Source organism: Carcharhinus amblyrhynchos, chromosome 9 (genome assembly GCF_965287045.1).
Source record: "Carcharhinus amblyrhynchos chromosome 9, sCarAmb.v2.hapA, whole genome shotgun sequence".
Taxonomy (NCBI): Eukaryota; Metazoa; Chordata; class Chondrichthyes; order Carcharhiniformes; family Carcharhinidae; genus Carcharhinus; species Carcharhinus amblyrhynchos.
In genome coordinates this window covers 98,664,498-98,681,091 of record NC_137332.1, presented here as the reverse complement: position 1 = coordinate 98,681,091, position 16,594 = coordinate 98,664,498, and the positions used below count along the sequence as shown (strand labels likewise).

Sequence of the window (16,594 nt, the reverse complement as noted above, 5' to 3'; positions counted from 1 at the left end):
CTGGAGTTTTATCAATTATTTCAATTCTTTAACTTTGCAGATGTCAGCGTTTATTACTCAACCTTAATTGCCCCTTGAGAAAGTGTCAGTAAGCCATCATCTTGAGCTGCTACAGTCCCTATGGTGCAGGTACACACCCAGTGTTAGGGAGTACGTTTCAGGATTTTGACCCAGTGACAGTGAGGGACGGCCAATATATTTCCTAATCAGGATGGTGAACGACTGGGAGGGGAACCTCCAGGTGGTGGTGTTCCCAGGTATCTGCTGCTCTTGCCCTTCCAGATAGTAGAAGTTGCGGATTTGGAAAGCCAACCATGTGTGCCTGGAGTTACATGGAGGCCAGACTGGGTAAGGATGACAGATTTCCTTCTCTAAGGAACAGCAGTGAATCAGACTTTTTTTTACAATAATTGAAGATAGCTGTCATCGTCACCATTGAACAGACAAGCTTTCTAGTTCCTGACTTTATTCATTTGAACATAAATTCCACCAGTCACTGTGGTGGGATTTGAATTCATGTCCCCGTAGCGTTAGCGTGGGGTTATGGTTTGCTCGTTCAATGTCATTACCACAATGCCATCATCTCCCCTTGGCCCGGCAAGAGAGCAGCCAGTTTCCGGTTACAATGGACCGTCAAAAGTGAAGGCTTGTTATTTGATTTGCTTTATTATTGTCACGTATATTGGGATACAGTGAGAAGTATTGTTTCTTGCGCTATACAGGCAAAGCATACTGTTCATAAAGTACGTAGAGGAAAAGGAAAGGAGAGAGTGCGGATTGTAGTGTTACACTCATAGTTAGGGTGCAGAGAAGATTAACTTAATATCAGCTAGATCCATTCAAAAGTCTGATGGCAGCAGAGAAGAAGCTTTTGAGTCTGTTGGCACATGATCTCTGACATTTGTACCTTTTTTACCAATGGAAGAGTATGGAAGAGAGAATGTTCAGGGTGTGTAGAATCCTTGATTATGCTGGCTGCTTTTCTGAGACAGTGGGAAGTGTAGACAGAGTTAATGGATGGGAGGCTGATTTGCGAGATGGACCTTGCTACGTTCACAACTGTTTGTAGTTTCTTGCAGTCTGGGACAGAGTAGGAACCATACCAAGCTGCGATACATCCGCAAAGGCTTGGAGCTGATTTAAGGAGGGTGTGAACTGCACTATCTCCTATCAGTTAACTGGTAGCTAAAGTTAAAGTTTATCAGTGTCGCAAGTAGGCTTACATTCACACTGCAGTGAAGTTACTGTGAAGACCCCTGAGTCGCCACACTCCGTTGTCTGTTGGAGTACACTGAACCAATTCACCTAACTGGTACGTCTTTCAGACGTGGGAGGAAACCAGAGCAACAGGAGGAAAACCATGCAGTCACGGGGACAACATGCAAACTCCATGCAGATAGTGACCCAAGCTGGGAATTGAACCTGGATCCCTGGCGCTGTGAAATAGCAGTGCTAACCACTGTGTCACCATGCCACCCTGTGTGTTTGATGCAGGTTTGGCCAAGGCATATGAACACACGTTATATTGGCCAGACCGGTGGGGTCATTTTTCAAGCAATCACCCCTGGTCTTCTGCTTATTTTTGATGATGTATGTGGATACTTACCTTCCAGAAACCCAATTTTAAATTGCTGAAAGTCACTTCTTTAAAAAAAATATAAAGAGAGCTGTGTTCTGGTTGAGTCCGTTCCTTCGTAATTTAAAAAAAAATCAACATCTTTCAAATCGTACCACAGGTCTCGAGTCTGAAAAATTCAAATTGATGCTTAGTGTCCTGGGGTGGGGACAAGGGATGATGATGTTGGCCAGTCTTGTGGATGGTACAAAGAGGAGTTGCATAAATTTGCTGCAAAATGTAACTGAGGAGTGGAGCAGTTTGTAATTTAGCAGAGGTAGACAGAGAGAGTGATTAAGAGAGGGAAAACAGAGTGTGAGAGTAAACTTGCAAATAACATAAAAGCAGACAGCAAAAATTCCTACAGGTCTGTAAAAACAATTAGTGAAGACAAATGTAGGTTTCTTACAGTCCAAAGCAGGAGAATTTATAATAAAGAACAAGGAAATGGCAGAAGATTTAGACAACTATCTTAGTTCATCTTCACAGGAGAAGATACAAATAACTCCCCAGAAATGGCCTAGTGACAGAGTGGAATTGAAGGAACTTATTAATAGTGGAAAAAAATTGCTGGAGAAATTAATGAAACTGATAAATCCTTAGGGCCTGATAATCTGCATCCTGGTATTAAAGGAGGGGGCCAAAGAAATAATGGATGTGTTGGTTCTCGTCTGGAATCACTGCAGTTTAGAAAAATGAGAGGAGGTCTAATTGAAACATATAAAATTCTGACAGGCTGAACACACTGGATGCTGGGATGTTTAATCCCTCTGGGTGGGCGTCTAGAACAAGGGGACACAGTCTCAGGATACGGGGTAGGCCATTTAGGACTGAGATAAGGAGAAATTTCTTCGCTCAAACGGTGGTGAACCTGTGGAATTCTCGACCACAGAATGCCGTGGAGGCCAAGTCACTGAATGTATTTAAGAAGGAAATAGGTCCATTTCTAAACTCAAATAATCCTGGGAGAGCATGCGAGCATGGCATTGATATTTGATTTGATTTATTATTGTCACATGTTAATATACACTGAAAAGTATTGTTTCTTCCGCACTATACAGATAAAGCAGTGTTTGTAGAGAAGGAAATGTGAGAGTGCAGAATGTGGGGTTACAGTCAGAGCTAGGGTGCAGAAAAAGATCAACTTAATGCGAGGTCAGTCCATTCAAAAGTCTGACTGCAGCAGGGAAGAAGCTGTTCTTGAGGCCATTGGTACGTGACCTCAGACTTTTGTAACTTTTTCCTGACGGAAGAAGGTGGAAAAGAGTAAGTCCGGGGTGTGTAGGGTCCTCAGTTATGCTGGCTGTTTTGCCAAGGCAATGGGGAGTGTAGCCAGTGTCAATGGATGGCTGGTTTGCATGATGGATTGGGCTACATTCACAATCCTTTAGCTTCTTGTGGTCTTGGGCAGAGCAGGAGCCATAGTGGATCAGCCAAATATCATATTAAATGACGGAGCAGCTGGAAGGTCCGAATGGACGACAAACTCATTCAAACTACCTAGGGCTCGAGTTGCTTTGCAGCACAGATGCTGCGACCGCTTGCGCAGCCTCATGCTGTTACTGGAATAATTGTGACCAAGGAACAAATGCAGTTCCTGGCGTCCATAGCGCTGGATTGAACTCTGTTATCACTGGAAAGAGTGGGGGTCACACTGGGAAAAGCACAGTCGCACAAAGAGAAGTCCTGGGGTGGGGGGTGCAGTTGTCGCATCGCTGGCTTTAGTTGAAACATTTGAGGAAATGACTGTGCATTTTGTGGTGTGCTCTCTGAATGGGGTTTCAAATTGTGTTGGACATGGTGCTAACCAGAAACTGGCAGGTGGCATCTAACAGAAACAGGGATTGTGAGAGAGAGAGGCCAGAAGGCAAAGGTCAGCAGTAGCTGGGCTGGAGAAATATGGGTACTGGGTGGCACTCCCCAGGGCTCTGCCTGCGAAACTGCTGATTTGCATTCATATTGATTACTGAGAAGTAGGCAGGGCTTTGAAAATGAACTCGAGGTATGGCATATCCTGCATGGACAGGGTATTGGGAGTGGGCAGGTAAGGGGCAGATATAGTTCAGTGTATTTTTTGCATAGGGCTGGGAGGAGATGGGGAAGAAGAAAGATTGGAGGTGTGCTGTGTGAATGATTAGATTTGTCAGTGGTGTGGAGGGTAAGAGAAATGCAGGGGTGTAGATAGGTGAATCTTTAAAGATGACAGTCTATAAGTCTCGATGTTGGCAGATGCTGGTTGGATGTTGAGTGTGAAAACAAGGGGTAATGTTAAATTTGTACAAGACACTAATTTGGCCTGATTCAGAGAATGCCATTAATGTTTTTGGCAATCCATTATCTAAAAAAAGGAGGAAATTACATTTGGATGTCACCACTACGTCCACAGGATGTCCCAGCCAAATAATTGCTTTGGAAGCCCAGACTCTAGTTTTTAGCATTCATTAGATGTGGGCGTTGCTGGCTGGATCACTATTTATTGCCCTGAATGCCCTCTGAACAACATGACATTTCAGAGGGCAGTTTACGAGTTGACCACAAGAACAGAAATGCTGGAAAATCTCAGCAGGTCTGACAGCATCTATGGAGCGAGAATAGAGCCAGTGTTTCATATCTGGATGACTCTTTGTCAGAGCTGTCTTGTCTTCACTGAAGCAGACTTTATTTCACAATGATTTCATAGTCGTTACTCCTCGCATTCAGACTTCTATCGAATTCACACTCCACCGTCTGCCCTGGTGGGATTCGAACCCAGGTTCCCAGATCATTGATGTTTGGATTGCTAGTACAGTGAAAATACCCTTATGCCACCACCTCTCCCCCATGGTGTTAGGTAAGTAGATGTGCCAGGCAATCGGTGTGCAGGTAAAGTGAACAAATGACCCTCAGGTCAGTGGCGGAAGGGAGCTTGACTGCCCTGGGCTCCACCCCAACAGCATCACGCCCTATTTCTCTATTCATCTGAAGCTGAGAGAGGGAATCTTGTACTGGGACTTACACACTCACTCACATATGCGCGCACAAACAGACACTCACTCAGACACATATATGCACATGGCAGGATTTAAACCCATGGCTTTCTGAACCCTGGTGTCACAGTGCCACTCTGAGCAGGTTGCATGTAGCCACTGAGGAACAGCCATAATAAAGCTTTGATATATGGTTAGAGTCCAGTGGATTCAGCTGCTGTTACCACCAAAAGCAGGAGCATTGCGCTGAAATAACTGCTTCTTGTTTAATGTCTAACTGTTTTTATACTGTTTATATATCTGTCACAGGCTCCCCAAATACCTGCTGTGTTGACCTCCCAACCCCCCTCCCCCCATGAGGCAGACCGAGTGAAGCTCGCTGCCCCCTGATGGACAGGACGACCCTTCAGATCGGCACTGCCTCCGCAAGGCTCCTTTCTGTCCTCGTCTTTTACCAGACTGTGGCAACCTATGAAAAATAGTTCGGGCCTCTAGATTACCTGTCCAGTGATTGTGTCACTGTCTGCCCCCTCAATTTCCAATGTCCTGCACCCCTGGATGTATGGCACCTCAGAGACCCCTCTGTCCCCCCACCACACCCACAGACATCTCCTCCAGATGCTGGACTGTCCCAAAAAAATACTTTTCATTGTAGGGTGCACCCACACCGGTCCCCAAACTTCCTCCTCACCTCCTCTCTGCCAGTCCCCAGACTTTCCACCATCCACCAATAGAGTGTTAGGGAGAAGCAGCACTCACCAAAGCAGTTTTAAGGGGAGATGGTGGCTTAGTGGTATTGTTACTGGGCTAGTAACGCAGAGGTTAATGCTCCAAATTCAAATCCTATTATGGCATTTTGTTAAATTTGAATGCAATCAAAATCTAGAATTAAAAGACTAATGATAACTGTTGTCAATTGTTGAAAAAAACCATCTGATTCAGTAATGTCCTTTGGGGAAGGAAATCTGCCATCCTTACCCAGTCTGGCCTACATGTGACTCTAGAGCCACAGCTCTGTGATTGACTCTGAAGTTGCTCAGTGAACCACTCAGTTCAAGGATAATTAGGGACAAATGATGCCCATTTCCCGTGAATAAATCTTAAAAATTCGAGTGCAGGAATAAAGAAATCTTGCACTATCGTGCATTGCCTTTGAAGAGGTGTAATGAGACCGATTCCTGGACTGTATTGTGAGGGGGCGTTTTGAGTAGAGTGGCCTCAAAGTTTAGGAGAATGAGAGGGGATCTCCTTAAAATTCTTAAGGGCCTTGATAGGACAGATGCTGCAAAAATGTCCCTCTCCAGGCCGGGGACTCGAGGGCACAGCCTTCAGATTAGGCCCTTTAGGCCTGAGATGAGGCGAACTTTTGTCTCCCAGAGAGCCATGGAGGTCAGTCGTTGAGTATATTGAAGTATATTTGGACACGATGGCAATGGAGAGCAGAGTGGGAAAGTGGATCTTAAGAGCAAAGATTGGCTATGGTTGAGATGAGGAGGAATTTCTTCATTTGATTTGACTTATTATTGTCACATGTATTAGTCTACAATGAAAAGTATTGTTTCTTGCACGCTATACAGATAAAGCATATCATTCATAGAGAAGGAAAGACGAGTGTGTTGCAATCATAGCTAGAGTGTAGAGAAAGATCAACTTAGAAGTTGGTCCATTCAAAAGTCTGATGGCGGCAGTGAAGAATCTGTTCTTGAGATGGTTGGTATGTGACTTCAGATTTTGTATCTTTTTCCTGAGGGAAGAAGGTGGAAGAGAGTATATCCAGGGTGTGTGGGGCCCTTGATTATGCTGGCTGCTTTTCCGAGGCAGCGGGAAGAATGGACACAGTCATTGGTTGGGAGATTGGTTTGCATGATGGATGGGCTATGTTCATGACTTTTTGTAGTTTCTTGTCTTGGGCAAAGCAGGAGCCATATCAAGGTGTGAAACAACAAAAAAGAATGCTTTCTATGGTTCATCTGTAAAAGTTGGAGAGAGTCATAGCGGACATGCTAAATTTCCTTAGTTTTCTGAGAGAGTAGAGGTGTTGATGGGCTTTTAGCCAGAGGGTAGTCAAATTTATTGTCACCGAAGGCTGTGGAGGCCAGGTTATTGAGTATGTTTAAGATAGAGATCGGCTCTTGATTAGTAAGGGGATCAAAGGTTATGGGGGAAATGCAGGAGAATGGGGTTGAGAGACTTATCAGCCAAGTTCAAATGCCCTAATTCTGCTCCTGAATTTTATGGCCTTAGGATGGGAGGTATTGTTTGGCGGAATTGGTTTGATGGGCTCCCCCAATCCCCCCGCCAGCTGTTTCCTTCTGCTCCAAAAGCAGTCTCAGGTTTAAAAGAGAAAACTTGGATTGGTGAAGTGAATGTCTGGGATTTAGATTTGACTTTCGATTGCTCAATTCCTCTCTGCCAAAACCTCCAACCCTTCCTGACAGAAACTATTGTCCAGGGTGGGAGGAGCTGCGCTGTCTCATTATGAACCCAACCACTTCGAGGGAGCGTTCCCTGCCGAAAGCTTACCCCAGATCCTCCAAGATGCCTGCTTTTCGCTGGCAGCGCCCGCCTCGAGGACCAGCTGCCCTGCGGGAGTCCGCTCGCGCTGTACCCGCTCGGCCTGCCTGTTAACGTGTGTTTAACCCCATTTCCGTTCTGCTCCTAACTTGCGTCTCTCTGCCATCAGATGGATGCGATTTCTCAAGCACTCGCTGATGTCGAGCCCCAGGCCACAGTCATTCGCCGGGTGATTACAGCCAAAAAAGTAACTCCCTTTCTTTCATAGACTATTTAAATTTTTGTTGCAGTAACTGAGGGTGCTTCGGTGGGGGGAATGTGTGAGGTGGCGGTGGGGGTTGGTGTGCTGGTTGGATCTTCAATGCAAGGTAGGGTTGTCTAATCAACTAGCCGGTCATGTTTATAACGATTCTACAGAGGCAGCGTGGGCAGCTGTTAATCGCAAGGACCCCGCTGGCAACAAGGCAGCTCCACAGCGCACCCAACTTTCACCCTCCCATCACCCAGCACTCATCCTCTCTCCTCATGTCCTCCCGTCTCGCCACTGCCCGTCTCCCCTCGCCCCTGCCCAGCACCCCCCCATCATCCCATTCCTCCAAACTTATCTGATTACACCACCGTTCGCTACCCTCTATGTCATTAGGAAAATGTTGGAGTCCCTTTGAAGCAGAGCAATTAGGAATACAATCCAACAGAGTCGACTTCATAAACGGGAAAACATACTGGATAAATTTATTAGTGTTCTAGAATTGATAACAGGCAGGATAGATAAATGGGAACCAGTAGACGTAATATACTTTGATTTGCAATAAGGTACTCCTCAAAAGACAACTTGATGAGGTAAGAGCCCATGGTGTTGGGGATAAAATATTAGCCTGAGTGGAGGATTGGTTAACTGATGGAAGACAGATAGCTGGGATAAGTAGAATATTTTCAGGATGGCAACGGCAACTAGTGGAGTGGCCCAGGGATCAGAGCTGGGACCACAGTTATTTACAATGACTTGGACAAGGGAAGTGAATGTACTATTGCCAAGTGTACAGATGACACAAAAATAGGTGGGGAGACAAGTGGTGAGGATGATACAAAGAGTCAACAAAGCGATATAGACAGGTTAGGACACAAACTTAGCAGATGGAATGTAGTGTAGGAAAATGTGAAGCCATGCACTTTGGTAAGAAGAATAAAGGAGCTGAATATTAGTTAAATGGGGAAAGACTGCAGAAAGCTGTCGCACTGAGAAGTCTTGAGGGTCTTCATGCATAAATCACTAAAAGCTAGCGTGCACGTTTAGCAGGTATTGAAAGCAAATGGAATGTTAGTCTTCATTTCATTGAATATAAAAGTAGGGAAGTCTCACTAAAACTACACAATGCACTAGTTAGACCACACTGGGAATAGTGTGAGTAGTTTTAGCCCCCTTCTCTAAGGAAAGATATAGTGATATTAGAGTCCAGAGAAGGATCATTTGATTGATCCTGGGTATGGAGGGATTTTCTTATGAGAAGTTGAACAGATTGGGTCTGTACTCATTGGAGTTGAGAAGAATGAAAGGTGACCTCATTGAGACATATTGAATTCTGAGGGTTTGACAGAGTAGATGCTGAGAGGTTGTTTCTCCTTGTGTGAGAGTCTAGGGCTAGAATCTCTGAATGTGGAGTCAGCCATTGAACACAGAGATGAGGAGGGATTTCTTTCTCAGAAGGTAGTGTATTTATGGAATTCTTTACTGACGTAGAGACTGGATCATTGAGTATGTTCAAGGTTGAGGTAGACAGATTTTTAATCAGTAAGAGTTAGGGTTAGATTTATGGGGATAAGGTGGGAAAGTGGAGTTGAGGAATATCACATCAGATCAGTCATGATCTCATTGAATGGCAGAGAAAGCTCAATGGGCGGAATGGCCAATTTCTATACCTTTTGGTTCCATACCCCTCACTTCCATTCTCCCTCAGTCCCATTTCCACATTGTCTGCCCTGCTTTCCACTCCTATCCCCCCTTCGCTCCACCCGCTCTTCGCTCCCGCTCACCCCCCCTTTGCTCCCGCTCCCCCAACTGAATGAAATCCTGCCCCTATTTCTCACGATCTCCCTCTTTCCCCTCCCCTCAGCAGCATGTAACTTTTGTGAATGAAAGACTGTTTCTCCACACGTAAAAATGGTGACATGTTCTATTTGTTTGGTTGCTCATCACACAGCAGATCAGTCTTATATGGGGTGTATTAAGTCCACAGCAGACACTAAGAGTTAGGTATCTGGATTAAATATGCTGTGATATGTACAAATATGTCAGTATGTGTGCGCCTATCTCCATAATGTACCTATGTGGGTTGCACACTCTGGTGAAGACTGCAGCAGAGGCAGTTCTCAGGGGAATTAATTCCTGTGCAGTAAGGTGGTGCCTTTCACTGTCACTGCAATGACATCTTCAATATGCTGCTGCTGTAACATCCACCGGCAGTCAGTCTGCGAATGCTGAGGGAAGCACTCACAGTGGTCCCTCAGAACTAGCAAGGCGGAGGCACTAATAGTGGTCCCTCCTTAAAATGAATGGTTTTGACAGAGTGGGTGCAGAGAGGATCTTCCTGCCTGTGGGGAAGAGCATTGCAAAGGACAATGCAGCCCAGGAACAGGCCCTTTGGCCAACCAAGCCTGCGCTGATTCCTAGCCCTTATTTAGTTCTGCCACTTATTTCATACACGCGATTTCTATCCCTTTGTTCGCCTCCTGTTCATGTGTCTATCAAGATGCGCCTTGAACATTACTAACATTCCTGCTTCCACCACCTGCACTGGCAGTGCATTCTCGGCACCCATTACACTCTGTGTGAAAAACCTACCCCGCAAGTCGCCCCTAACTTTTCCTCTCTCACTTTGATCCTTGCCCTTTTGTAGTTGACCTTTCCACCCTGGGAGAAAGCCTCTGAGGCCATCAGTATCCTAGAGAGGCCATCAGTGTCAGATGGGGACTTCAGGGGAAGCTCTTTACACAGCGAGCAGTGAGAATGTGGAATTTGCTAACACAGGAAGTGACTGACGCAGGTAGTATGGATGTTTAGAATGGGAAGCTAGACAGGCCCATGAGGGAGAAGGGAATAGGGGGTTATGGAGATAGTTCAAATGAGGAAAGGCGAGGCATACTTTCACAATTCAACCAAGGTATTTTATTTCCCTATTTAAGAAGGCCAGTTAGCATGAGGAACAACTGTCTGCTGTCGTCTCCCTGTTTCTTGTCCTACTGGGATTGCTGGTTATGATTAGAATATTTAGAATTTCTTCCACGGAACAGGTGATGATTGGGAATGTTATGTTTCCTCCATTGGAAACTTCGCTTTGGAAAATCAAATAGATATTTTGACGAGTTAAAGCTTGTCCCTCAGCGCTTTCTAAAGTTCGTAGAACACAAGACAAAAGCTACTGTGGCTGGGTTAGTTTATCATTTTTATTATGAGTCATCACCTGTCTTGTAGACAGACATTTGTAAAATTCTAACTAGAACCAGGAGTGTGGGTGGGAAGGAAACCGAGAAATGCGGACAAATAGTTCTCCCCCACATTGTTAGTTCGCCTTTTTAAAAGTCAAAAGAACGCATGTTGGTCACATTGTGAAAGCAATCAAAGTATCTCTGAAGGAACAGGGGGACAGGAGAGCAGCATCCCTTGGAGCCTACCCCACCATTCAGCATGATCGTGGCTGTTGTGACTTCTTAACTCCACCTCATTGTCCAAGCCATTCCGCCTCATCAATTCTGACCCCCTTGTATATCAGAAACTTGTCTAACTCTGCTTTGAATAAATTCAATGACCTCTGCTTCCTGTGATAGGAGTGGGGGGAGGAATTCCATGTACGATTCTGTGAGGAAAGAAATTCTCCTCACCTCTGTCTTAAGTGGCAGGCCTCTGCGTCCCTGAACCTAGTCTTGCGCACGAGTGGAAACATGCTTCCGGTATCTACCCCTTCAGGATCTTAAAACATTTCACCCTCTCATTCATAAATGCAAACCAGGATGAACAAAGAAAGTACAGTACAGGAACAGGCCCTTCAGCCCTCCAAGCCCGTGCCAATCATGATGCCCCAACTAAACTTCTGCCCTTACTTAGTCTGTATCCCACTATTCCCTCCCTATTTATGTACCCATCCAGATGCCTCTTAAATGTTGCCAGCGTACCTGCTTTCACCACCTCCCTTGGCAGCGTGTTCCAGGCACCCACCACTCTGTGATGAACATCCCCCACACATCTCCCTTCAACTTTCTCCCTCTCAGGTTGAACCTGTGCCCCCCTTGTAATTGACACTTCCATCCTCGGAAAAAGCTCTGACAATCCACTCAGGTTGTGTCTTTCATAGTTTTGTAGATCTCTATTAGGACTCCCTCAGCCTCTGTCTTACCAGTGAAAATAACCCTAGTGTATTCAACCTCCCCTCACAGCCAACACTTTCGGGACCAGGTAACAATCTTGATGAACCTTTGCACTCTGTCTAAAGCTTCAATGGATTTTTGACGGTGTGGTGACCGGAGCTGCATGCAATACTCCACATGCAGCCTAATCAAGGTTTTATATAGCTGCAGCATCACTTCCCAACTCCTGTACTCAGTGCCTGATTGATGAAGGCAAGCATGCCACAAGCCTTCTTAATCAGCTTGAGTAGGTCTTTGTCCTCTCGCTAAGCACCTTGAAAGTGGTGGGGAGTGCAATGGTGGAGTGAACAGAAGGTTAATCCCCAGTTATAGGGAGGATGCAAAGAGCCAGAGGGTGTTTCTAAAGGAAGAGGTTGGCTCAGTAATGGTGGTAGTTTGGTGGTGGAGGTTACCACCACATCCAACAACTCCCGTTTCCAAAGGGAAAACAAAGGCAGATGAGTGGAAACGGTTAGATTTGGAAACAAGAAGCCCCTTCACTTAAATTTCTCTATTAAATAAAATACTTTCTTGACCGAGTTCTGTCAAATGGGATTAGCCTGCAGCATCACTTAGAACGAGCCGCTGTCTAATCTTTTTAACCTTCAACTTCAGCTGATCCCTGTCAGTACTTAAAGTTTAAAGTTTATTTATTAGTGTCACAAGTAGGCTCAGATTAACACTGCAATGAAGTTACTGTGAAAATCCCCTAGTCGTTACAATCCGGTGCCTGTTCGGGTGCACGGCGGAGAATTTAGCATGGCCAAAACACCTAACTTGTTACATCTTAAGAAACGTAGTTTGCTATTCTTGGGCATTATATCTCTACTTGGCATTCAGATCCCAGTTAAAGTTTCTACCTTCAACGTTTCATTTGTTCTGTGGAGATTGAGGTGGGATCTGGGGCGGGATTTGATCTATTGTTGACCATAGAAGGTCGCTCCCTTGTAGCAGCACAGTGGTTAGCACTGGGCCTGATTTCCGGTTTGGGTCACTGTTCACGTGGAGTCTGCATGTTCTCCCCATGTCTGCGTAGGTTTCCTCCAGGTGCTCCCATTTCCTCCCATAGACCGAAAGGCGTGCTAGTTAGGTGCATTGGCCATGTTAAATTCTCCCTCAGTACCCAAACAGGCGCCGGAGTGTGGCAACTAGAGAATTTTCACAGTAACTTCATTGGAGTGTTAATGTAAACCGACTTGTGATACTAATAAACGAAACTATGAAGCAGTGATGTCTTGAATAACAAGAGTGTTAAATGATGGGCACAGCCTAGGATGAGTGGCCAAATGTCTGCTAATACTTCCCTGTGACTATCCACAAACCCTTGAGAAATATCAGTGTTTGCTCCATTTTTGCAGTGGCCATGTTGCATACTAACAATATACACTTTACAGTGCACCTGCCAGGCTAATTTCTGAAAATCTTGGGGCTGAAACGGTTTGGGCAGCACGATGGCATGTTGGTTATCACTGCCTTATAGCACCAGGGTCCCGGGTTCAATTCCAGCCTCAGGTCACTGACTGTATGGACTTTGCACGTTCTCCCTATGTCTGCGTGGGTTTTCCCTGGATGCCAGGGTTTCCTCCAACAGTCCAAAGATGTGCAGGTTAGGTTGATTGGCCATGCTAAATTGCCCTTTAATGTCAGAGGGCTTAACAGGTTATGGGGATAGGGCCTGGGTGCGATTGTTGTTGGTGCAGGCTCAGTAGGCCGAATGGCCTCCTTTTTTACTATGTGGATTCTATGATTATTTTAAGACCAGAGAATGCGAACTGCATGAGCTGAGAAATGTGAATCCTTTATTCGCTCTTCTTAGTGGACTCCATCTGCTGGTACTTGTATGTATTGTAGCTTTTATAAAATGCACAATGTAATTTCTGGTACACTGGAGGAATTATGAGGAATTTTCCGCACAGGCACAGAACATTTGCACCAGAAAATCCATGCTGTTCTCTATATTTCCCCTCTTTTTATCCCCATCAACATACTTCTGCACGTAGCTATCACACTGCCACTCGAATGCTCCTCACTGCGACCAGTATTCATGGTAACAAGTTCCACTTTCTGACCATTCTCTGGATAAAAACATTCCTTCTAAATCCCATGTTGGAGTATTTTTGGAATGCCTTCCTAAAGTCATGGCCCCCAGCCAGGCCCCCTTTTCCCCCGAAGAGGAAGCCTCTTCTCCTGGTGTCTGACTTCAACCCCTTTCATAATTCTCTTGTTTTTAAAAAATCTCACAGTGCCTCACGGCCAGTGAAATGCTTTCGATGTGTTAAAGCTGTTGCGAAGTAGACCATACCACAGAATCAGATGAAGTTTTCAGCTGGCTCCATTTGACCATCTCCATGTAGAATGTCAGCCTCGTTCCATCATTGTGGACACGTGAGTCTGAAACCAACCCAGTGTCCAGGGTTTAACGGTCCATCGTCCGTTGCGGTTCGCTGCCCTGTCCAGGACCGAACCATCATCCAATCCATTAATTGGTGCCTTTATCCATTAGATTCAGAGGTGGGAGAAAGCCTTAGTGCTATGGTTTTATGGGAATCTTTCCCCACTGAGATGGCCCCAGCATTTTGTGGGTGTCGCTGGCTGGGCCCATCCCTAATTGTCCTTGAACTGAATGTCTTGTTTGGCCATTTCAGAGGGCAGTTGAGAGTCAACCGCATTGCTGTGGCTCTGGAGTCACGTGTAGGCCAGACTAGCTAAAGACAGCAGATTTACTTCCCTAAAGGACATTAGTGAACCAGATGGGTTTTTACAACACTTGTCATAGTCACCATAACCGAGACTAGCTTTCTAGTTCCAGATTTTGTTAATTAAGTTCCACCAGATGCATGGTGGAATTTGAAACATTGTCCCCGGAGCATTTCCCAGGTCCTCTGAATTGCTGGTTCAATGAGATTATTATCGTGCTACTATCCCCCGTAAAGTGAAATGAAAGTTGATGTGGTCTTTCTGATACCGTGAAAACTGTGACTACGTTAGCAGAGTCTGTGCTATCTATTCAGTTAGACGTCTTAAGAGGGAAAATATTTACCAGGATGTTGCCTGGTATGGAGGGCATTAGCTACGAGGAGAGGTTGGAGAAACATGGTTTGTCCTCACTGGAATGACAGAGGCTGAGGAGTGACCTGATAGAAGCCTACAAGGTTATGAGAGGCATGGACAGAGTGGATAGTCGGAAGCTTTTTCCCAGGGTGAACGAGTCAATTACTAAGGGGCACAGGTTTAAGGTGCAAGGGGAAGGTTTAAAGAAGATGAATGAGACAAGATTTTTTACACAAAGGGCGGTGGGTGCCTGGAATTCGTTGCCGGGGGAGGTAGTGGAAGCCGATACAAGAGTGACTTTTAAGGGGCGTCTTGACAAATAAATGAATAGGATTGAAATAGAGGGATGTGGTCCCCGGAAGGGTAGGGGGTTTTAGTTCAGTCAGGCAGCATGGTCAGTGCAGGATTGGAGGGCCAAAGGGCCTGTTCCTGTGCTGTAATTTTCCTTGTTCTTTGTTTGACGGATTTTGGATAAATTACTGCAGCCAGTACTGCATTCTCCTTTACTGTGAGGGACCAATGCAACCTGATAACCCACTACAGAGTCTGATTGAGTTCCCAGGACCAATGGGAGCGGCAGCATGCATTTATGTAGCTGCCATTCTTAAGTGTTTCACGGAAGTGTTATTGGACAGAAGTTGACTCCAAGGAGAAGATGGGCTGTGAGGAGGTGTTAATGAGAATCTTATGGAAGGAATGAGAGCCAGAGAGAAGGCAAGACTTGAGAGCAAATTGGAAGCTTATATTGGGACAAGGTGGCTGAAGGCATGGCTACCAGGTATTCCTCTATTGCAGGTACACCAACAGTGCTGTTAGGGAAGGAATTCCAGGTTTTTGACCCAGTGTCAATGAGGAACGATGATGTATTTCCAAGGATGCTGAGTGGCTTGGAGGGGAACCTCCACATGGTGGCATTCCCAGTTATCTGCTGCCATTGTCCTTCTAAATGGTAGTGGCTGTGGGTTTGGAAGGTGCTGTCTAAGGAGCCTTGGTGAGTTCCTGCAGTGCATCCCATAGATGATGTACAGGGCTGTCACTGTGCGTCAGCGGTGGAGGGAGTGAATGTTTGTGGAAAGGGTAGCAGTCAAGTGGGTGCTTTGTCGTGGATAGGATCAAGCTTCTTGAGTGTTGTTGGAGGCACACTCACCCGGGTGAGTTAGGTATTGGAGTCAATGACTTCCTGTTAGAACTGGCAAATGTGAGAGATTGAGCAGGTACAGAGGGAAAGGTTGAAAGTGGGGGGAGAAAGGGAAAGACATGAAGGAAAGTTTGTGACAGAGTGGAGGGCGGGAGTGATTAAGTGACAACAAGGAATGATGGTGCAAGGCAAAGATGGAGGATAAAGGATAAGTAGCATTTGTTTATTTATTAGTATCACAAACAGGCTTATATTAACACTGCAATGAAGTTACTGTGAATATCCCCTAGTCGTCACACTCTGGCATCTGTTCGGGTACACTGAGGGAGAATTTTAGCATGGCCAGTATACCTAACCAGCATGTCTTTCGGACTGTGGGAGAAAACTGGAGCACTCGGACGAAATCCACACAGACACGGGGAGAGCGTACAGACTCCATACAGACAGTGACCCACGCTGGGAGTTGAGCCCAGGTCTCTGGTGCTGTGAGGCAGCAGTGCTAACCACTGTGCCACAGTGCCGCTCAAGGAACTAAATATAAAATTAATTATTGCAGCTATGAGGAGAGAAAGCCTGGGATTGTTTTCATTAGAACAGAGGAGGCTAAAGGGTGATCTAATTCAGGTGGAACGAATTATGAAGGGCCCAGACAGGACGGACAGAAAAGACTTATTTACCCTGGCTGAGAGGTTCAGTTACTGGGGGGCATGGATTTAAGGTGATTGGCAGAAGGATTAGAGGGGACACCCAGAGGGTGGTGGGTGTCTGGAATCCACAGCCTAAGTTGGTGGTTGAGGCTGAAATGCTCAAGTCCTTGTAAAGGTACCTGGATCTGTATCTGAAATATTGGAACCTGCAAGGATTTGGACCAGTTGCTGGGGAAAAAAAACAAGGGTTTCCTTCGGGTACTCC

At 45.6% G+C, this 16,594-nt stretch overlaps 1 protein-coding gene across 7 annotated transcripts in view; it reads left to right on the top strand.

Moving 5' to 3' along the window:
* Positions 1-16,594, top strand: part of rxrba (retinoid x receptor, beta a) — an 82,585-nt gene that overhangs the window by 45,270 nt on the left and 20,721 nt on the right. For 5 of the 7 annotated variants that reach the window (XM_080196292.1, XM_080196289.1, XM_080196286.1 and 2 more), the window contains one exon: positions 7,265-7,342. The exons of the other annotated variants lie outside the window; for them this stretch is intronic. In XM_080196292.1, the coding sequence (XP_080052418.1) occupies positions 7,265-7,342 (78 nt within the window). The remainder of the gene's footprint in view (positions 1-7,264; positions 7,343-16,594) is intronic. 7 annotated transcript variants of the gene reach the window in all.